At 37.0% G+C, this 23990-nt stretch overlaps 1 protein-coding gene across 13 annotated transcripts in view; it reads right to left on the reverse strand.

Annotated features, from left to right (window-relative positions):
- The window catches only part of SGIP1 (SH3GL interacting endocytic adaptor 1), a 221071-nt gene that overhangs the window by 37821 nt on the left and 159260 nt on the right, over positions 1 to 23990 (reverse strand). For 8 of the 13 annotated variants that reach the window (XM_032137477.2, XM_032137475.2, XM_032137465.2 and 5 more), the window contains 3 exons: positions 21821 to 21948; positions 20760 to 20886; positions 15603 to 15662 (listed from right to left, as the gene is read on the reverse strand). In XM_032137477.2, coding sequence (XP_031993368.1) covers positions 15603 to 15662; positions 20760 to 20886; positions 21821 to 21948 — 315 coding nt within the window. The remainder of the gene's footprint in view (positions 1 to 15602; positions 15663 to 20759; positions 20887 to 21820; positions 21949 to 23990) is intronic. The other 5 variants (XM_032137478.2, XM_032137467.2, XM_032137476.2 and 2 more) reach the window with 1 other exon arrangement.

Below are 23990 nucleotides of genomic sequence, written 5' to 3' on the forward strand. Positions count from 1 at the left end.
TTTATTAACAAAATTTAAGCTACATTAATAACTGAGTTCTTAGAATGAATAAAAATAATTTGTGTTGATATTTTTGGGAAGGGTACATTTTTCTGACACAATGATATTATGGCTTTACACACCACCCAAGATTTAGGTTTGGCTTTGATTCAGGATCATAAATGGAGCCATCATTGCAGAATTAATTGAGAGTTTTATACATTATTCCAAGGGTCTCTCAGTTTCTTGTCTTTCTTTTGAAGTGGCTCTGATGTAAGCTTATGTTTTTCCCTCTTCTTTAGTAATTAATAGTTTTAATTTCTGTTAAATTCTAAACTGACAATGACTTTGGGTGTGATGTAAAGCTTTACATCATCAGTTTCACTGACTTCATGGAATCCTATATCCTTCCTAAGACTGGCAATTTCACTTGCAATAAATGTGCACTGTATTTGCATGGTATATCCATTGTTTATATGATCAGATGTTTATGGGAAAACTTATTGGGTTCTGCATTCATGTAATGGGTGGGGATGGACACTAGCGTTAATTTGGGAAAAAGTGTATCAGAATGAGGACTAAGGTTATAAGTAAATACTTTCATGTTGCTGTGGTCTTTGCTTGTCTTCAGAATCCAGTAACTGCAAGGAGACCAATAGTGAACACTGGGACAAAGAGTTTCATTAGTTTATGTAAATTACCGTGCCTGACACACAGTAAAAACTCGCTAACTTGGCAGCCATTATCACTAGCAGTGAAGAAGAATTTGCCTTACAGTCATGACATGTAACATACTGTTTCAGGCTCTCCTCAGCACCAGATGCATTTAGTAAATGAGGGAAGCATAAAAAGAAAAGTAGAAATTCTTTCTATATAGTTCAGTAGAAAGAACTGTATCATGAGAGCTTAACTTGAAAAGGCAAGCATGCGCCTGTGACATTGTGAATCTTAGCTGAAGTGATGATTAATAAAGTTACTTTTTTATCATGGCAAAAACTTTTCAAAAATGTTTAGGATAGATTTGGGAGAAAAGAAGTCAAAATAAAGTTACTACATATTAATTTTTAATTTTTCCCTTTTCTCTAAATCTTGGAATATTATGATTGAAGTTGGCTTAGATTACATAAAATATTATATAAAATATATCTTGTATGTGTTTAAATTGTGTGTGTGCATGCTGCATATAAAAATCTATCTTTATATAATATTTTCTTGAGTGTTTTGATAGTCCTATACTATCACCTAATCTAATTAATAATAATGCTATGATGAGAACTAAAAGAACATATACTTTCTGAATTCTGGGGACTGTGTTAAATGTTCCACACGCATTCCCTTATTAAATCTTCACACTTTTAAGAAAGATGTATTGTTATCCCCATTTTACAGCTGACAAACTGAAGCTTAAAAAAGTCAAGAAGCTTCTGTAAGTGCTGCCTTGGCTTCTCCTGTCCCGACGTAAGTAGCACCAGTTGACCTGCTGAGTGAGAATACAGAGGAAAAAGGGCAAACCTCGAAAGAGGAGGAACAATATTATTGAGTACCTGCTATGAGCTAGATACTGTCTTTTATGCTTTACACATAGTGCATCATTTCAACTACAATCATGTGTCGAGATAGGCATTACTACAGATTACAGATCAAGAAACTGAGTCTGAGAGGAGAGAACCATTTACCCATGTTTTTGCAGCCAGTAAATGGTGGAGTCAGAATTCAAATCTAGATTCACTTGACTCCACACTTTTCCATATAAGAGCTCCATAAGCCTCGTCCTCACCCATGGTAGCACTGGGTGAGTTATGCTTGCTACATGCTTTTCAGAGTGCTACATGTTCTCCTTCATGAAAATGAGGAAAGTGTACTTAAGAAAGTCAGTTCTCCAACGAGAACACATGGACACAGGCAGGGGAACATCACACACTGGGGCTTGTCGGGGGTGGGGGAGCTGGAGGAGGGATAACATTAGGAGAAATACCTAATGTAGATGATGGGTGCAGCAAACCACCATGGCACATGTATACCTATGTAACAAACATGCATGTTCTGCACATGTATCCCAGAACTTAAAGTATAACAGTAAAAACAAACAAACAGAAAAAAAATTCGAATGATTAATAAACATGCATGGATGCCCAAAATAAATAAACAAATAAATAAATAAATAAATAAGAAAGTCAGTTCTCATAGAGTAGAATTAAGAGTACTGGATTTCTGAGTATGTAAATAGGATTAGAGTTATTTCCAGTCTTCCTCTTCATAAGTCTGCTCACTTGCCCTGGTTATATATATATTTCATGTGCATATATATTTTTTTGCTTTTCAAATTCTGCTCAGTCCAGAAACATACAATCAATTGACATTTTTCTTCATGTTTTGTAGAGAATTTTTCTTCAACCTGGGTCTTTGCCTAGAGCACCTAACCTGTCATCCAAAATTAATGCCCAATTGAATTAACTTCCTAAAATGTTTGGCTCAGAAAATGAGAAAGTTATACTTTCTTTTTATTATCCAAGTCAGAATAAGTGTATTCAACAAAAATACTATTGTGAAATATGAACATAAGACAGAAGACAAAGCCATAATAAAAATGAAAGAAAAGTGAATGTACACTTGCTCAAATTGATTTCCTCAGTTAGTCTAAAAACTTAGGATTTTCTTTGTCTTTGTATGAAGACTCATACAGCCAGATTTTAAACACTTTCACATAGACAGTGGTGAGAGTTTGATCAAGCATCGGAAACAGCCAGCTATAGCATGGTACTATGAAGAATATGAAGAAATAGATCGAAAGCTAATTTATGTAAAGCACTTGTATACAATGGCCACTGTGCTGAACACATTACATGCCTCGAGTCTTCTAATCTCAAAACATCTCTTCGAGGTACACTCTTTTAGATTAAACCTTAGTGAAATTAAATAACTTGTTCAAGGTAATTTGCTCTATGGTAAGTAGGGGAGCTGGGACTGAAAACCAGGTCTAACTTCCATTGCATTCTTAAACCTTACCCTGTGTTAAAGATGTTCGCCCCTACATCCAAGGAAGTTGTGATCCGAGATCTAGCTGCAGGCGTGGCATGCATTCTCAAAGCGGAAGTATCACCCCAAAGGGGGTAAAAATTGGCTCTTTGGGGAAGGTGAAAAAAATCTTACTTGTTAAATATATAAAGCACACAAAAATACATATAGCACATGACCAGTTGTACAGTACATCTGTGATATTAGAATTCGACTTGGGGAGCAATTAGGGAAAAACAAGGTCAAATAGAGGTTCTCTGGACAAGGAAAGAGGGATAATGAAAAAAAAGTTTGAGAAGCGCTGACCTACAGGCTTAAAAGGGCCAAAGATGTGAATGCCTCTGGACAACTCATCAACTCTCTTGGAAAATTAACAGTCATCTACCAGACTATGCAACTGCTGATGGGAGAAACTGCCACATTCTTTGGAATCTAAGCTACAGAATTTTGAAAGATGAAACAAGTAGGTTACGACTGACATGCATCCTAAAGGAACACTCAGGTGCCAAAACTGTATCTGTCAAAAATTTCTTGTTGACTTTCAAGGAAACTATTTACTTTGCAACAATTTATAAGTAAATTCTGGAAAGCTAATGCAGACAAAATTCTGGAATTTTTGATGTGTCACAAAATTTAACTATCAATGCAAAGAGTATAAAGAGGTCAAGGTTATAAACATGTGGTATAGAAAAATCATCACACCACTATGATATTAATTGTAACTGCTGATGGCCAGAAGTGACTCAGATGTGTCTGCAGATTCTGAATATGAAATAGATTTAGGCTCAGTTTCTGATGGTTATGCTGAAGATAGTGGCTAGTACTTTGTCTATTATTATTGGTTAGAAAAAAAATGCTTTTCTACACTTGACAAAGTTTATTTTGTGCCCAAAAAGTTGTGAAAACAGTGGAGCATATCCCAATGTATGGCTTCTTGGGATCAAGTAAATGCAGCACGCGTATTTGTGTGTGTATGTGTGTCAGTGCATGTGTGTGTAGATACATGCAGAGAGGGTTTCATCAAGAATTTTCACCAAAACATCAAAAATGTTATTTCTACTACTCTCTGAATAGTGTGATTTTGGGGTGATATTTACTCTTTTATTTATACTTCCCATATTTGAATTTTTAAAAGTAATAATATGCTTAAATTAATGTCATGATCACAGTAAAGCCAACTGTGAGCTATTTCTAAATACTTTGAAGTGTCAAGGGGAATATTAGCATATGTTAAAGTAAAAGGATGCATAATTATACACTGCACTGTGTGATAATATAAACTATACATGCACACACGCAGACTCACATTCACATGCAAAATCTTAGAACTGAAAAACATCAAAATGATAATAGTAGTCATCTACAGTTATTTGATTATAGATCCTTTTAAAAATACCTTTCTGTTTTTCCAAGTTTTCTATAATGTGTATGTGTTACTTTGATATTGAGGAAAAAATATAAGTACATATTGATAATTACTTTGGAATTTTAAATATTGAGATTTCTACATTTTTCCTTTATTTCTTTTTTCTTTTATCATCTTTACATTTATTAAAGAGAAAAGATAATATTTAGATTAAAATATCTTCTATTATAAATATTTATATTTATTAAAATATTTATAATATTTTATATTATATATAAATATATCGCTATATAAATTATGATATATAAATATATATTTTATATATAACTGTTTTATATTATAAATATATAAATATATTTTATAGTATAGATATTTATTTATAATATTTTACATATTATATAATATATAGTTTATATTTTATGTATAATATAAAATATATACAAAATTAAAAATATTTGATTAAAATGTGAGGTAAAGGTAATAAAGATGAGTGACCAAATTAAAATAAATGGTTTGATAGCAAGGAGCAAATTATAACAAAAAAGTTTCATATTATACCAAAAACAATAATTCATTAAAAAGAAGAAATAAATTGTGAACCAAAGTAATGAAGAAGTTTTTTTGTTTTGTTTTGTTTTGTTTTTGTTTTAATATAAATGGAATTCAGAAACATTTTGTTTTTTATTTATTTATTTTTAAATTTTACTTTAAGTTCCGGGATACATGTACAGAATGTGTAGGTTTGTTACATAGGTATACATGTGCCATGGTGGTTTGCTGTACCCATCAACCCATCATCCAGTTTTTAAGCCCCACATGCATTAGGTATTTGTCCCAATGCTCTCCCTCTCCTTGCCTCCCAACTCCTGACAGGCCCCAGTGTGTGGTGTTCCCCTCCCTGTGTCCATGTGTTCTCATTGTTCAACTCCCACTTATGAGTGAGAACTTTCTTTTATTTCTTGAATGGTTCCTTGCAGTTACAGATTGGATGCTGGTAATTTTGAGCTCCACTGAAAGTTATTCCCCCAATGGGACTGATAAATATGATTGGAGAAGCAGGAAGAATGCAGTCTGCCATTGTTTGACTGCCTGAAAGCCTGTTATTTGAGGTGCTAGTTTCATAGCAAATGGGCTGTGTGGAAAGTCCAAAAGAGGCAAAAACCCAAGGAAAGGAGTAACCGACATTAAATAACTCATACTTCCTCTCTCTAGATTCATTTGCCACAGTGATGACTGCAACTTTTCCGAAATATCCTTGAACAATTAATATTACCCTTGGGACACTTCTCCAGAGAAACCTCTCTTGTTTTCTCAGGGCATATTTCAATTCTCTGAATCAGATCTTAGGGGAAGTCATGCTGTTATTACTCTGAATAGAAGATCAAGAAACACAGTTGTAAACAGCACAAGCTGCCTGTGGTGAATGTGCGTCAGCAAGAAAAGAAGCCCCAAGGCCATATTTACATGTGTCCTGGTGACTTGGTACAGCAGGGTCAGCAGAAGAGAAGACAAAGTCCATGAAATTTTTTTGTCTGCTGACAGTCCACGCTGTAGCAGAAATGATTACACACACAGTGCAAAATAGTTGAAGACATAAAAAGGTTAAAATCTTACGGACAGTGACTTATGTTAATGCCTTATGTTCATGTCTCTCAGCCAATCTTTGATTTAATAAATGAAGCAATTAATATAAAATTCTTAGCACATGCCTAGCACATATTAAATATTCATTAATACTGATTGTAATCTTAGGAAATGATTACTTTTGAACAGGACTTTATAGTTTGCAAAAGCCTTTCACAAGTAATTGTCTAAAATTTGTTTGGAGTATATGTGGTGCTGATAAATATACCCACAGCAGACACATAAAAAGGCTTATAAGTGGGAGATTCTCCTGAGCCTTAATAAAATCTCTTTGAATCACTAGTATACTTCATTCATTTATGTCAGAGGTTGATAAGAAGAGTATTTTGAAATAGGGTAGGCAGCCAAAGTCTGTGGACAGCTCTTCTCAAAAGACATAATAGAAACAAACGCTATAGAGGTCATCAGTCAGCGATCGCTTGTTGAAGGCTCAGAACCACCCAAAGATGAAGCAGTTCCTCCCTGGAATTCTCAGCTTCTCCATCCTTTTCTCAGGAAGTTTGAAATTATTTGTCAAATCGGCAGAAATGCTATGATTTACAAATCCTTTAATGAAAGAGAGGATAAAAGATTTTCTGCCACATCTCCCATCAGTGTTAACACAGAACCCCCAGGAGTACACTGGCAGGCAGACCATTAGTCTCAACAAGTCACCTTTAAGAATGGGCTCTAGTGGAGGCTAAGGGTGTACAGCAATGCAGTGGCATGATGCTTCCAAATCATTGTCTTGCTCCATACCAGCAGAGAAAACACTGCTTAGCATCCCTGCTGACAAGGAAGGGAGACCAGGTAGCAACTCACAGCAGAATCAAATTGTCAGATTTGTATGTGGAAGAAGACAAGAATGCCACAACTGAAACTTCTCCAAAGCAGGCAAGAACTAAGTAAAACACAGCCATGTTACAAGCAGAGGATGCATGAAGTTGGACAACAGTTGCTTATATTTGAGTGCTTTGCATGCACTGTACTCAGTGTTTGACTTTAATCTTGACCACAACCCTATGAAAGAGGTGCCATTATTATTCCAATTTTCAGAGGAGGAAACTAAGTCTTAGAGAGGTTAGGTAACCTGCCTAAAGTCACACATTGTGCTGAGGTTATAACTAAGATCTAGAAGGCTTATTCCAGAGCTCATGCATAAATGCACACACACACACACACACACACACGTACACACACACAGAGTTCTTTTTCTCTTTATATATGTGACATGAAATATCTATGATATGCCATATATCATACATATTCCATATTTCATATACATCATATACAAAAACATTATATATCATATATGAAAACCTATGATATATATCATACTGTAGGTTATGATCATATATAATATATATGATATATATCATATATAAAATGTGATACAGCTGATATACAATATGTAATATGTATGCTATATCAATATGTCAATATATCCTAAATATGATATAGAATATATGTGTGATACATATCATATCATATATATGATATATATATTCCATATATATATATATTCCACATCTTTTTCTCTATTATCTCTGTGTGTGTGTGTGTGTGTGCGCATAGGTATGTATATGTGTACTGAGAGCAAGTGGATATGCATTAATTAAAGAATCTTTCTAATATTAGGATAATACCAAACATACCTTAGGTTAACATTTACATATCACCTAAGATTTTCTATTAGATTCTAACATAGCAACATGTTATATTGCTTCAAAGTAGAGTCAATGTAGGTATAAATGTTGCTCCCATTTCTTCCATCACCCTACTAGAACATTTTTGCAATTCTACCATTGCCTTTGCTACAGGATGCTTTGTATACGAAGTGCCAAACTCTTCTATTTCTTCTATGCTTCCATTTCTTGTGAATTACTGGAAGGCAGAAGTTTTATTATTTCACCTCCATAATTCCAGCACAAGGGCTTATAGCTAAGAAGAGCTCATGGACTGGTTGTGAAGCATTGAATGCAAAAATAAATGAGTGAATATTCTTTAACTTTTCTATTCTGTTACTCATTTTCCTGCTCTAGGGGACTATTTAACTTATGCTTCAGGTTTTAAAATTGTCCACACATAGCAACCCTTCTTTTTGTGGGGCTCAAGACTTTCTGCTGTTCTTGTTGGTTCCCCATTTGATTACTCCAGTCAGATGAGAAGTCCTGTTCTAGAATCTACTTTTGCACCCAGGGAAGTGCAGCTGACACTCAGGGTTCCATTCCTCTCTGGGGAGTGAAAGGCTTCAATCTTGAGCAAAGCAAATGCTGCCCAATGTTTATCTATTTTAAACCTATTAGATTGTGTTGATTTTCCTTTGCATGAGCGACATATTCAGAAACAACTGTGTGTTTTGGACCATTATGGCCATAAAAGGAAGAAACTACATTATCAATGAGTCTGATAGAGACACAAGAAGCTTCTAAATATAGTCACCACCAGACACCTAAGAGGCCAATTTAGAGACCAGGAAGATAGCAGAAATGAGGAACAAATGCATCTCGGATGCAATACCTTCTTGGTCTCTTCCTTTAATTCTTATTTAATTTGAATGCAACTTCAAAGCATGGATAATTTAAAACCTTTCATATGTATAGTACTTTATTAAACAAAAACCATGTGTCTTATCGGAATTTCCTAATTATCCTGGCAGGTCGGTATTATGCTTTCCATTTTAAAAATGATAGAACAGAGACTCAGAGACATTAAATGCTCAAGATCACGCGGTTATTGAGTGGCACAACCAAGACTTGAGTAGCATAGTGGTTTGGAACATCAGTTTTGTGACATAATAGTAACTCCCTTTTAATGTATTTAACCATTGACTAGCTGTGTTATCAGTAACTCTCCTCTGATTTAACCACCAACTAGCTGTGCAATCTCAGAAAAGTTACCTAAGTGCTCACAGCCTCTGTTTACTCATCTGTAAAATGTGATTAACAATAGTACCCACTTCCTAGGACTGTTGTGTGAATGATATGAGCTTATGGATGTAGAGTAACTAGCTCAGAATGTAGCCCATGTGAAGGGCTCATCAGTGATACACTGCATCAGCATTACTGGTAAAACAGCAGCACCCCAGATATGCTGAACCCAAGCAAAATGATATTTTCACCAAGTAGGTACTCCTTGCATGGTGACATGCTTGGAATAGAAGGTAACACCTGCTCTTCAGCTTTCCCATTAGTAGAATTCTAACATGAATTCTGTACGTTTATGTCCTCCCTAGAAGCCTATTCCTTCCATTTTGGCCTAGACCTCAGGCCAGAAACAGGGGACACTTTGCTGGCTTTCTGTTCTATCACCAGCATGACAGTCGTACACTAATCATGAATGAGACAGGACAACTGCCTCAAAGAGCAGGAAACCAAGTATGATCAGCATGCTGGTCAATGTCAACATTTTCAGAAACAGGCAACAAATTTATTTTGAAGAGGTAAAGTGTACTACTGAAATCCTCGGCAGAACTGCCTGATAGAACATTTTGCAGGTTCAGCTCCACTTTAATCTTCTTAACAGGTTGAGGCTATTAAAAAAAACTCTCTGTGACCTTCAGTTATTTTAATAGAATGAAGTTTTCATTTTAGATAGACAATACCGTCACATATAAAAACTCAGAATAGCTAAGGAGCGTGGTTTTAATATTTCTAATGAAGACAGTCTTGTAAAACTGCTTTTAATGTTTCTGTATTGTTTCCCCAACCTGGTCATACTTAATGCTGTGATTTGCAGAGTGGGTACTTAATAATTTTCCTGTTATTGATTGAAAGGGGCCTTCAGTGGGGTAAGTGCTGTTAGCGAACACCTCCCACTTGAGAATAATGTGAATTTAGCATAGCCATTGCTTCCCAGAAAATTAGTCATATCTTCCAATTTTCCTTTCTTTAGTGACTCTCAAATGAATTAATTAGTATCCTTGTGGCTGCATGTGAGAAATTTGACCTGTTCATTTCTTACTTTATTGCTATGTCAGGGTAAGGAAAGTTGAATGCTCTATGACTATAATTGTGACTTGCCGATGACTAAGTAGGGGTATTTAATAACCTGTTTAAGAAGGTCAGACATTTAAAATACCCAAGCATTTATTTTTTTCACAGAGATAATATAACTCCAAAGAGAAAAAATGTAGCTCCTATTATGTAAATGATTAAGGTCCTTTCAGAAACGTATTTTTCCTCTCTGGGATCTCATCTGGATAATGGAAAGAACTTGAATATCTCCACCTGGGTTAGTGGACTGAGAACAGGAAGAACGTGAGGACAGAGGTCTCAGTGAGGTCAAAGGCTGGTTAATAGGTACAAAATTACAACTAGATAGGAGGACTAAACGTTAGTATTCTATAGCACTGTATGGTAAATAGGGAAAACAATAATTTATTGTATATTTCCAAAAAGAGGATTTTGAATGTTCACAACCCAAAAAAATGATAAATATTTGAGATGATGGATATGCTAATTACTCTGATTTGATTATTGTACATAACACACATGTATTGAGATATTATTTGGTATCCTATAAATAGGACAATTATTAGCTGTCAACTAAAAATAAAAGGGAAAAATAAGGTGTAGTATCAGGAAATTAGAGAGCTGGAAGGCTAGAAGATTAGGGCAAAACCTTTGTTGCAAGGACTGAATGAGATTAGGTATGTACAGTAAGGTGAGGTGGTGGAGCAGAGTGGCCTCCGGCTAGGTGGCCAGAGTTTGAATCATCACTCTGTTTTTATTTTTTTGAGATGGAGTCTCACCCTGTCACCCAAGCTGGAGTGCAGTGGCGTGATCTTGGCTCACTGCAACCTCCACCTCCCAGGTTCAAACAATTCTCCTGCCTCAGCTTCCCAAATAGCTGGGATTACAGGCACGTGCCACCATGCCCAGCTAATTTTTGTATTTTTAGTAGAGGCGGGGTTTCGCCACGTTGGCTGTGCTGGTCTCAAACTCCTGACTGCAGGTGGTCCACTCGCCTCGGCCTCCCAAAGTGCTGGAATTACAGGCGTGAGCCACTGCATTCCACCACTCTGTCTCTTCTGACTGTGTGACCCTGTGAATGTTACTTACATTACCTGAATCTCAGTTTCTGCATCAGTGAGTTGTGCAGGTGAAATAAGATAATAGATGGAGACTGCTTTACACATGATAAATACTCAGATGTTAGTTACTCATATTCATTATTATTTTTATTTTATTTTTCATTTTTCAACCTCAAATCCCTCAATTTAAAACTGCAACCCTCACTATGCTCCATTCTCCTTTCCTATTTTATTTTTCCTATAGAACTCATTACCATATTCATACTATATATATTTTACTTATTTATCTTTTTATTTTTAACCTTCCACAGTAGAACATAACCTCTGTGGGGACAGGGTTTTTTTCTGTTTTGTTCACTAGTGGGGAGTGCCCAGGACAGTGCTAGTACACAGTAGGCAGTCACTTAATATTTGTTGAATGAAAGAATATTGCTTCATAAAGTCCCAGGTGTACAAAAAGGGTGACAAATTCTTAATGATGAAACAGCTGAAATGAGACTTGCCAGGGGAACGACTTCCAGGGTGTGGCCAGAGGTGTGGAGTCCTGAATAAAGTGGAGAGAAAGCTTCTTGGGGCAAAAATCAAGAGGCCCTGGAGCCAGCGTGTGAGACAGGTTGCACACATACACTCTATGTCACAGGATGATGCTGGGAAGTGAGGTGGCACAGAGGTTGACACGCAAGCTGCCAGCACCTCTAAGATAAATGCAGAGGACTGCTCTGCAGTCAACTGTTAACAGCAATAAGGAGTGGAAGAGGGTGGAATTATCAGATGGCTGCTCTCGCAATCAGGAAGGCTTTGGAAGTAGCAACAGGGAGCTAAGAGAATCCAAACATGATGGATGAACAATCCACAGAAGACTGAAGAGAGGTCTCCACAGAGAGTGCTATGGAAGTGATGGCTCCTAAGAATAAGGATTTCGTCAGGAAACAGGTGGGCAAGTTCATCTGAGAGACTGAAATGTAGAAAAGGGTACTGCTAGGGATGTGGCATTCCTGGTGGGAATGAAGGGAGGAAGACCAGTAAACAGGAGCACAAAGCAGTCCAGAGATGAGAGAGTGTGAGATGCAAGAGGCTATATGAGCAGATGACAGAGCTTATATTCCCACACAAGGCCACTTAAGTACTTAAGGTAGCAGACTTTTTGTTTGTTTTTCGCCACCACATACGAGATGATTTTGTAGTTAAAAAAGCTAACTAAGGAGAAGTGCAGTACATTTCTGGAAACATCTTGATGTTCAAACACTCTAGGGAATTGTTCAAATATCTAGCACTCATATCTTCTATTTAATATTTGTCATGAAAATATCTTGCCCTCCCACCTCAGAATACTTGATAGCTTCAATAGGATACAGTCTTTGATGAATTTAAAAAGTCATCACCATTTGGGCCAGGCGCAGTGGCTCACACCTGTAATCCCAGCATTTTGGGAGGCCGAGGAGGGTGGATCACGAGGTCAGGAGATCAAGACCATCCTGGCTAACATGGTGAAACCCGTCCCTACTAAAAATACAAAAAATTAGCCGGGCGTGGTGGCGGGCGCCTGTGGTCCCAGCTACTCGGGAGGCTGAGGCAGGAGAATGGCGTGAACCCAGGAGGCGGAGCTTGCAGTGAGCCGAGATGGTGCCACTGCACTCCAGCCTGGGCGACAGAGTGAGATTCCGTCTCAAAAAAAAAAAAAAAAAAAGTCATCACCATTTGCAATCTTCACTGTTTTTTTTTCCCAACTTAAAATAAATTGAATTTTTATTATAAATTAATATTTCAGTGAAGCTGTTTCTAAAAGTAAAAACATTCAGAAAAGCACTGGGACTTGTGAATTAGAATCACTAACACTTTTCTATCTCTATTATTAACGTAAATTTGGAAGTGTGAAGCATCTCATGTTATCCTCAAATAAAGTCACATGCCTCTTAGTTGATTGGTTGATCAGTAGCTCAAACATTGACTGACAATGGTATCTAAAGCTTTGTAAGAACAAAATGATGAATAAGACAGAATAGTGTTTTGAACACTCTAAAAATACTATTTAGAAGTCGAAAAATAAAAATTGAAAAGCTATTTGGAACTGATGACTATTTTGACGTGGGAATCTTTCTTCTACATTCCCTGAATGAAGAATTAAAGATAATGATAATCAATATTAATAATAACAAATGCGGGTAAAACCAGAGTGTCCTACAAGAATATGTTAGAAATCCTACTCAATAAAGCATGTTGAAGGAAAATGTTTTTGCAGTATAAAAACGTAGGTGGGGGCACTATTCTCAAGGTAAATTAAAATGTCACCATTTCTATGTCATTTTATCATCACAGCAGAAAAATTAAAAAAATTCTTCTAGGTTTTACTAGCTAAAAATACCCAAGTCTAATATACATACATGATGAAAACAAATCTCCATTTAAAAAATATAGCCGTTTTTGCTCAGATAGCAAGGCATCATTTTTAGTTTCTTCTAAGGCTTCCCTTGAAGTGCATTTGAATATACTTGTATCTGCATAAACATTTTTTAGCGAGAGAAATAGTGACACCGACATTGGTGATATGGCTATTCCCATATCATTTCAAGAAGCCTCCTTTACGCTTAAACTTGAACAAAGTCCAAGATCAAGATAATACAGTACTAGAGATTCCAATTAATTTCTGTTAAAACTCTTCTTGCGTGACTTCTCTTGGCCCAAATTGAGATGCTTAAGGAATTTGGGTCTCACTAATTAGAATGGCAATGTTACCAACTTTAAATACCCAGACATCTACTGACAAATATATTTTCATAAAATGTGTTATGTTATTCCACACATTTATTAAATATTTATATTTGATTGAAAATATGTATCTTTAAAACAAACAAACTGACAACCAAAGATGTCTTTAGATTGGTTTCTTCAAAAAAGATCTCTCTTTGTCTCTCAAAACAGGTCTACAATAAAGCATAAACAAATAAGCTGACATATACACTAGCCAAAACAAACAACAAAAAACTGTCAGTTGTTTTTTTGTTGTTGAGCCCCAGACAATTATATGAGGGTTGGCAAAGTGCCTTGCTTAATTTCCTAGTTAAAAGAAGGTAAACTACATCATCTGGTGTGACCAGATGGAACCAAAGTGCCTTTAAGTATGCAGGTATTGCTTTACTTCAGGATTACCAACCTATGCAACTGTAGTTTCTTCTTTGGCAACATGCTGATCAGTAAAAAAAATACCTGGGCACTCATTAATTTCATCTAATTCAAAGAGAAAGTTTAGGAGGTCACAAGTTGTGGACTTTGCATCTTGGTTATCACAAAATTAATGACCCAAGGTAATGAAGGCTTTGACTTCATGTGCAGAAGATACATCCTCTCCTGAAGACTGCTTATTTACCTGTCTTCTGACCAGGCTAGTTCAAGAAATCACGATGTTTGAGAAATTTGAAATCAGACCATCTTTCCTAATACTACCCAAGCTATTTCTGGATAAGTTCCAGCTAATAACTTCCATCTCTATGACTATCTTGCAAGCAAAATTTATTATTGAGAGAAAAAAGCCGCAACTATACAAACTGTTTATGTATATCAGCCATTCTGATTTTTAAAGTTGCATTAAAACACACACTCAAGTTACGAAAATTCTATTTTGTTGCCATGAAACACAAAAACAAGTTCAATATTTAGATTCAAATCTAGAGTGGAATGTGTTTTGGCCAACTTTTGATCCTGGGATAAATGTAGCTATTTAAAATCCTGGAAAGTAGGATTCTATGAGATAAATTTTTATGTGTAAGATGGTCCATAAATTAAGTTAAATTACTTAACTTCTTCCCCCACCATTAGTTTAAATGGACCATTTAATCAAATGACTGGCCTGTTAAGATGATTAAAACTTAAATATAAAACAGAAGAATGCTTACCCTTAATGCAGAATATAACAAATGATCAAGCAGTGAGGTTAGATATTTGACATTATATTTATGTATATTTTCCTTAATCTTCTAAAATGTCAAGTCCAGCAATAGTTGTCCATTTTACTGCAGTCATCTCAATTGTAATTTCAGGAGATGCAGATCAAACTTACTAATAAACTCCTTTTTTTCTTTTCCCAATTTTTCTGATCTCTTATATAGCATTCCTTGTCATAAGAATGTATTTACATATTTAGATTTTACAATAATGGATGTTGCATCTAAAATATTAATTATCCAAAACAAGTTAAATACCAATACCAACCAAAAATGTCCTTATATTTGTTGCACTGCATTTGCAAAAGAGTTAGGAAAGAGCCCTGGTTGACAGAGTTAAGTTCCTTGGCCAAAAAAGGTGTGTTTTGTTTTGTTTTATTTTCAATTGACCATAGTTAATTAAATAACCAATTTTAACTGCAAATTAGCTTGAACTTTTTTTAATGTGAAAAAATTGAAGATCATATACAAACCAAATTCATATATTATTTCCTTTAGTGTTTAATATTTTCTAAGTAGCCATAGCATTTTCATATAGAAAGTGAGACCAGAACTTTTGAAGAGAACTGGGATTTGGAAATGCAAATGGGGAAATAAGGATGAGGAGGAGTGTAAATTAGAATCTGGTATGCTATGCACTACTTACCTTCAAAAGTCAAATAAAACTTTCCTCTGTCAAACCAAACGAGGGAAGGCTGTTCATTCTCTGTATGGCCAGGAGTTGAAGCGGGATGGGAAGGGTTAAGGAAAGGGAGAGAGAAGGACACAATATGAGTTACAGAGCAGGTCATTAATCTCACTATAGGGAAGGGTGGAGGCACTACATGCCATTAGCGTGCAGGAAAAAGGGAAGGCTGGCAATCTACACTATTTTTTTTTTTTTTTTAGTTCGGGAAACAGAAAGCAAGAGCAAAGCTATGGAGGCCTAAAGGAATGGGCACGTGTTGGTGGTTGCTTGATACTTGGTGCTTGTGTGCATGGAGCAGAAGTCTTCCTGGCCATGCAGGGGCGTCAGCATATTTTAACTGCACTAATTTGGGCAAACTGTCATTCAGCAATTGCTGTATCCATTTCATCTTCAATGTCATCCCCTTCTGTGTTTCCAAAAAGATAAACTCAGAGTTATGGATTGTAGAAAACATTAGCTTAGATTTTAAATGACAAAGCATTGCATATCAATATAAATTTCAGGGAAGATGTCACATATCTTCCATCCCCTCCCCTGGAATCACCTTAGGCATCCAGTCACAAAACACCCTTTCCCTATGTACCAGAGAGAAAACAAGATTACTAATGATGCTGTATTATTTTTTAAATTAAAAAGCAGTGACCGGACATGTAATTCTGAGCAGTTAAATTATTCTTTCCTTTGTAAATTCACAAAGCAATAGCATCTCACCTTTTTTGAACCTCTTCACTGAGAAACTGTCATGCAACCTGCTGTTTTTGAATATAGTCACTTAAAAATTTTCACTGGCATGAGTTCCATGATGAACAGTAAATATACAGGGTGCATCTGAGAGGCACGGTACACTCATGAGGTGAGGGCATGTCCATGAAGTTTATAGCATTCAGATGGATAATGGCTTGGATTTTTGGAATCTAGATCTCTAGAGATCACTTGGCTAGCACCATACCTGCAGGCATTTCACAGCGCCTTTCAAACGAGGGCAGTTTGTCATAAAAAACATCATCTTCTGACACTACGAACCAAAGAAACATAAACGAATGGAAAACAAAAACACAAATACAAATCCCAAATGAAATCAAGAAGCCCACTTTACTGACTGAAACACAGGAGTGGTTTTAATGGAAAAAGGAAATAAAACTGAAAACACTGGAATTATGATTGCGATATAAAAAAGTGTTTTCTTATTTTGTGATGATTCTATGAGAGGAAATGAAAATGTTAAAAAAAAGCCAGGGTTTAGCATCTGTGAATTTGTCTGAAGTCAGCTCCAGGGAAGAAGTCACGCCCCACCTTTTCTGGGAGTTGCTAAAGAAACTGTCATTAATAATTGACTTATGCAAGTGTATTTCACTCCAGCACAGTTCTCAAGTGGCCAGACACATGTCCATCAACAAGAATCTCCCGACAGAGAACTGACAGCTCAACAGGATCACTCAGCATGCACCTTCCTTCCATGGGGAAAGTAGATGCTTTTAACATGGCCATAAAAAAGCAACAGTATAAATCCAAGGTCCCTGTATGAACTATCCCATTTCAGCCTCATCAATATCCAAATGCAATTTGCCTTGCAGCTGCTTTTGATAGTTATGGACTGTTAATTTTGAACAGCATTATCATAATTTCATCTTTGTCTATGGTATCCAGCTGTATCTGAATGTCTTTGTAAATTGGTCACAACATCATGAATTGGTGCTCTGGACTTTAGCCAATTCAGCTCTTTATAAGGTCTCTCTTCTCAGCAACTAAAAATGCAAGTAATTGGGATTTTTGACTCTTTGTGATTTTAAAAAAGTACTCAGTGCTACAGGTCTTATGCATACTATTACAACTTTAACAGAAAATTGAATAAAATCTGTACAAAGACCAGTAAGAAAGAAAAATGCAGAAAAGGAGATGGATGAGGGTAGAAAAAATATTCCACAAATAATAATGTTCCTCAGAAAATATTCTATTAGCTTGACTCCATATTTACAATTTAATGATAATATTCCTCATTATCTCTATTGTTATCTCTGTATCTTGAAATGTCAAGGTGCTTGTTTCTTAGAATAACTTTAAACAATTTGCCTATCCTCATAATATTGATAGGCTTTTCCCCCAAATCATATAGTAGAGGTCCTGTGAGCTTTTACTAGTGCAAAAAAACTTACTGTTTTTCATTTATTTATTTATTATTTTTAAAAACTGAGATGAGAATCTTGCTAAGTTGCCCAGGCTTGTCCTGAATTCCTGGGATCAAGTAATTCTCCCATCTCAGCTGGGATTACCACCAGATTACCACCGCACACCACCAAACCTGGCTCATTGATTCTAAACTGTGCACTTTTTCATATTATAACCTGTCTGAAATAATTAATGTAGTAAAAAAGCATTTTATCTTAGCTCAACCAGTAGTTTTTCTCCCCTTTCTTAGTCATATAAAAAATAATGGTACATTTTTCAATCGAGGGTGTCTTCAATTCAATAAAAGGCAGTTGTATAGGAGCTCTTCTTCATTCGAGTGTGACAGTACACAAAATGTCCTAGTTTCACCTGTGGCATCAGATTTGCTATTGTGTAATCACAGCTGTCATGAGAGATTTCATATCCAAAGTCATTTAGGGGCATCTTCTTATATGAATTGCTGTGTAGAAGGTTTAGACTTGCTCTTAAAACTTTACTTCCTGAATTACTTTAGATTTGCCCCAATTTTGGTTCAAGTACCATAGGAAATGTCAAAAAAAAGTATTGCAGTGGGAGGGAAATGTTGAGCTACCAACCTCAGAGAATTTGCTGCTGAAATTCTCTACCTCCCTCACACCATTTGACTACATTAAGTTGACATTCCAAGTCAGTTATGATTAGGCCTTTTGGTGTTGAACAGCCCATCCTCTCCAGAGAGGAAGAGCAGTGCACAGGAAGCTTGGGGACAGTCAGTCTTGACAATATATTTACTTCGGAGAAAAGTGGCTGTCAGCTGACCCACAGCAGGTGAAAAGACAAAGCAGGAGGGTGAGGAATTCAGCAGGAAGATGGACACCAAATAAACATAACAAAATCAAACAGATTAAATCCGTATGCTCCTTAGTAATGAAGCAATGTGACTATCCTCTTACGTGGCTATTTTTTTTTTTTAATCCCACTCTGGTTCATCCTGAAGGAACCCATACTAGATGTGTTAAGAATCAAAGTTTCTGGCCAGGATTTGAGATTTCTGCAGCAGAGAGTATAGAAACACATTGTACAAACATACATAAAGTTCAAATTCTCTCTCTCTCTTTTTTTTTTTTTTTGAGATGGAGTCTCACTCTGTTGCTTAGGCTGGAGTGTGCAGTGGTACGATCTTGGCTCACTGCAACCTCCGCCTCCCGAGTTCAAGGGATTCTCCTGCCTCAGCCTCCCAAGTGGCTGGGACTACAGGCACCCGCCACCACACCCGGCTAATTTTTGTATTTTTAGTAGAGAAGGGGTTTCACTATGTTGGCCAGGCTGGTCTCGAACTCCTGACCTTGTGATCTGCTTGCCTCAGCCTCCCAAAGCGCTGGGATTACAGGCATAGCCACTGCACTTGGCCAGTTCAAATTCTTTGTGTGTGCTATTTTCTCTATGAATCAGAGTGCATTGAAAGAACATGTTACAGGTTTATCTGCGGTCACTTGGGGTCAGCTTTCTGAGTGACAGTTTACTCTTACTTTCCTCTCTGGCAGACAAGTCAAATCACATGAAGGAGGTGAAACAACTAATCTAGAAAAAGAGTGGCAATGTGGGGAGTGGCTTATAGCAATCGAGGAGTATTAAGGAGACAGAATTTAAAAAAAAGTTACAGAAACAAACAAAACAGAGGGATATGAGTTACTAGGCATTGAAAGATAGGAAGCCCCAAATTGCCCCAGTTGATGTTGCAGACAGGAGCAAACTTGGCTACATAAATAATGTTAAATATCTGTCTGTTGCTAACTCACATGAAACTAGGTAACTGGCTCTATTTTCACCAAACTTGAAAGGTTCTTTTGGGAGGATTTGATTAAAGATATAAAGACATGTGATATAGTTGAAATTCCCTTTGGGGGCCTTAAAAGGCACAACTTAACTTATTTATCTGGGAAAATAGGCAGTTCTTTCTCCAGAATAGCTTCAGGCTTTGATCAAGCTACTTCTCGCATAGGCAACTGTGCAGTCTGCTCTTCCAAGGGTAGCAGAAGGAACTTATTTAGCTTTAGTTAAGGATTCTCCCAAGCAATGTGGGATGCGCCAGGTGGTTTACACTATGGAAGAGCTGGAGGGGAGTTTCTGACAATAAAGGAAGACAATGGGGAATGGGGATCCCATGGGAAAAATGGAATGGGAAAGCCCTAGGTGGGAAACACCATGCAAAAATGAGAGAGGCAACAGGAGCCTGTCTCCTGCCGGGAGGCAGAGAAAGAGAGAGACCAGCTTTGGAAAGGGGGATGATGCTCCAGGCAAAATGAAGCATTGAAACCTTGGAAAACCATCCAGCTGAACAGCAATTCTCAACTCTTCACTTTCATCACAGCATAAGGAAAGAGGCATAAAAGCATTTCCTGAAAATGCCACCAACAGCTTATTTCTCTGGGAAAATTGACCACATATCACTGAAAAGCACTAGAAAAAAAACTGTCGAAAAGTTTGCTCAAGTCTCACAATGCCGATGTTTATACCATCTGTCAACATAAGGACAACCAAAAAATAATGAAGAAATGAAAGCTTCAAGAAAATACAAGTTCTAACTTTTGTGATTTCTGAAGTGGTACATGGTTGGAATTTAAACAAACATTTCCCCTCAAAGGAGACTATTTTTATTTTGAGAAATAATATCTAAATTACAAGACCTTCTTTGGCGATTTCTTCCTTATTTTTTGAATAGCTCTGTATGGAACAGCATAAGAAAATTCCTGCAAAACACAGGTGTTAATTTTCTTTTGTTTATTTGCTTAGGTAAAGCACTTTGCCTCCTTTGCTGAGAAGGTGGTTTTAAAAGAAGAGTCAGGTAATAGTAGCAAAACACACAGCAAAACAATTTCAACCAGAAACACAGGGCCTTGGGGATTTCAGATCATAAAAAATAGCCAGTCAAAACCACAAATGGATTAAAAGAGAGGAGAGAATTTTTACCAACTGTGGGAGTGGTGGCTGCGCTCAAGGAATTGGTTGACGATATTGAAGAAGTGCTTTCCGCCCGCGCTAAGGGTGCTATTGGAGGAGGGCTGGAAGAATGAATGGGAGGGCTAAAAGGTCTGGACTGTAAGGAGAAGAAAAGAGATGAAAAGTTAGATACACAGGTTGCAGTATTTTTGTTCCATATTTTTAATGTCTCCCAGCCCCAGATACAACAACTTAGGTATTTGAAGAATAGACGACACCATTTTTACACTGAAATTAATTAAATCTATATGAGAGTTTGTAGAATGGAGCTGGAGAAACGATCAACATAACATGCTAAACCTGAGCTTAGCAAAACTGGGATCTGTGACATGGTCAGTGGGTCTGTTTCAGGACTGAAGTCACATGCCCTCAGGGACTCAGCAGGTAACACAGAGTGAGAGCGCATACTCCTCTAAAGCTAACCAAATTCAAAAATACTGTACTGTGTTAGCCCAGCCAAATAATACGGACATCATTTGTTTGTGACTCCTGTGTGCAAATGCCAAAGAAATCTACCTCTGCCACAAGTCTCTCTTAATTGTTTACACAGAATTTTTTCCACTCCTCAGCCTTAAAACACAAGGCAAGAAACTTCTGCAACAAATTCCTCAAGCCACCACTCCTTCACTGTATATTCACATAGTGTGCCTACTAGCAATAAGTCATCTGTATTCTGGGATCAGAAACCAGGATTTTCCCTCTCTTGGAGTTTTCTGATATCAGACAAATACTGTGAAACACCTCTCTTTCTAAAGGATTTACTGCAACTGAATGTTACCATCGTCATTTGCATCTAACCCACTGTAGCGGAGATGAGGGTACCATTCCTGTCATTTTAGACCTTGGCTTGAAAGATGGTAGAAATTTGAGGAGGGTTGAAATGTACACTCATACCGCAGTGACTGTCTTTCAGATGCCACCTGTCAGGGTTGTTTGTACGAGTTCTCTAAACCCTTAGACCTGAAGGCATTTGGAGCTTCTGTTTGTCATCCTCACTGTTTCTGAGCAAGCCAGGGTAGAAGGGAACATACCACATCTCCAACTCCAGGCTTTCCTGGAGGTAGCTTTGGCCTGGATGGAGGCCGGGGAGGAGGTGGAGGTGGAGTGGTACTGCTGCAAGGAACCAAAGGAGTGGCTGGTCGAGCAGGGGATGATGCACCTGAAAAACAAACTGGTATTAAAAATGGCTGGAAACACAGGGGGCCAAAGCCCTGTTATTACGGTATAATGCCAGTCACGGACTTTTTTTTTTTTTTTTGCCTTGGCAGTTACTACACCAAACACTGTAGCACTTTCTTTTTTCTCTTTTTTTTCTTAATAAAGAAAAAAAATTACTTATTTCAGCTATGGTTGATGGCAGAAGCTCATTGCCTTTTGTTGTCATGTGACATTCAGTGAAAGGTAAATCCTTTTATTGCTCTATGACAGAGGTAAATTCTTAAGACTCTCTGCTGCATGGTAGGTACCTTTCATTATCATCACATACACATTAAACACATAATAAATTCTCTTGCATTTTGCATGCATTTAGAATTTATGTCCAAGATGAAAATGGAAGTTAGAACTTGAAGGAAGATGAATGATTTTTCCACTTTAGGTTTTTCTTCTTTAAATGTGGTTAAGAGAATTACGCTTTTGACTGTCTTCAAACTATCAGTGCCAACTTTATCAATGTACCCAAACACTGGATGGTGAGCAAAAGATAAAATATAAGAAAATAAATTAGATGTTGCATGAATACTTCGTATTTAGAATCTTAATAACAGAAAAGCACTGAATTTAGAGGATTTTATTTTGTGAAGGAGGCTGCTTAGGAATCTGTCAATGCAGAGTTTGCCCATGATGATTTTTCAAAGAGCTTGTTGGATTTACTTTTCTGGCTGTCAATGACAAACGTATGAAACACAGAAGACACACAGAGGCTGGCATGCACATCAGTCAGCACACCAGTGGGGTCTCTGGATTCAGGCATCTGCCTAACTTCAGTCATATGTCTGAGATACACAGGGAAACTTGACCAAAAACCCTTAAAAAGTCAAATCAATGTTCAAGCCATTCTTGTTCAGAAAAGTTGTGACTACTTCTGAGGTATTTGTCACTTCCGTTAGAAGCACAGGTCTCAAATCATCCCAAGAAAATTCTGAGAAATCCTGCCCTGGGAAAATATCCACACTTCATCCCCCACACCTGCCACCCCCTTACCACCTCCCAAACAACACACCACAAAACTGGGATCTCTGGAGAGTTTTTATACCAGCATCTCAGTCTCCAAATTCTCAGACTCTCAAAAGCTTTGAAGTTGAGCAGCAAAACCTATCATTTCAGAAATCTGCTGTGTTTTAGGAGAGTCCCTGGGGGATTAAACCTTGCTCCTCTTGTTTAAATAATCTGAAATCCAGAGTGTGTTTCTCTGTGCTGTTTATTCTATGTGTAATTACATTAGTGTGAAACCTACTAATTATTAGCACCGCTCCCTCTCTGTCTCCACCTTCCTCTACCACTACCATCCGTATTCTTACTTTTTATTCTCCACTGGGCCAAGGTCTACGCTAAGCACTTTACATGTATGATCTTATTCCCCTGATAAGCTTTGGAGGCAGGTATTGTTAGGTATCTATGCGGAATCTGAAGCTCAGAGATATTCAGTAACTTGTCTCAGGTCGTATAGCTCAAACTGTGTATGTACCTCCAAAGCTCACGCTCTTAAATGCAGTCTCTTATAGCTTGAGATGGACTGTGGTGTAGAGTCCCACATTTTGCATAAAGTCTGTTCTTATTTTTGCTTGGCTTGCACATCTGTCTCTCAACATAGATGTTTTTAGTCTTTGGCTAATCTTCTCTTAAAAAAACAAGGTATGTTTTGACAGGCCCCACTACAAAGTTTTCTTTTGATTATTGTGTTAGATTTACACCCAGGATGTTTTCAGAAGACAGAAGTAACAGCATAGAGATCAATAAATCTTTAAACAGTGAAGTCTCAGGACATTTTTTTTTTTTTTTTTTGGTGTTGATGGAGGAGGTGGTGTTCTATTTAGCTTCATGAAAACCATGCCATAGGAAAGGTCCAAAATGTCTATCTGTAGGACTGTTTCCAAGAAGTAGCCTTTTGAATTGATCTAAAAAAAGAAAAAAGCTAACTATTTATCTTTTTCCTACATGTTCCAGAAAAAAAAATTTAAACTCCTTTCAGTGATGCCTGGG

The sequence above is a fragment of the Hylobates moloch genome, unplaced genomic scaffold (genome assembly GCF_009828535.3).
Source record: "Hylobates moloch isolate HMO894 unplaced genomic scaffold, HMol_V3 SCAFFOLD_18, whole genome shotgun sequence".
In the NCBI taxonomy this organism is placed as follows: Eukaryota; Metazoa; Chordata; class Mammalia; order Primates; family Hylobatidae; genus Hylobates; species Hylobates moloch.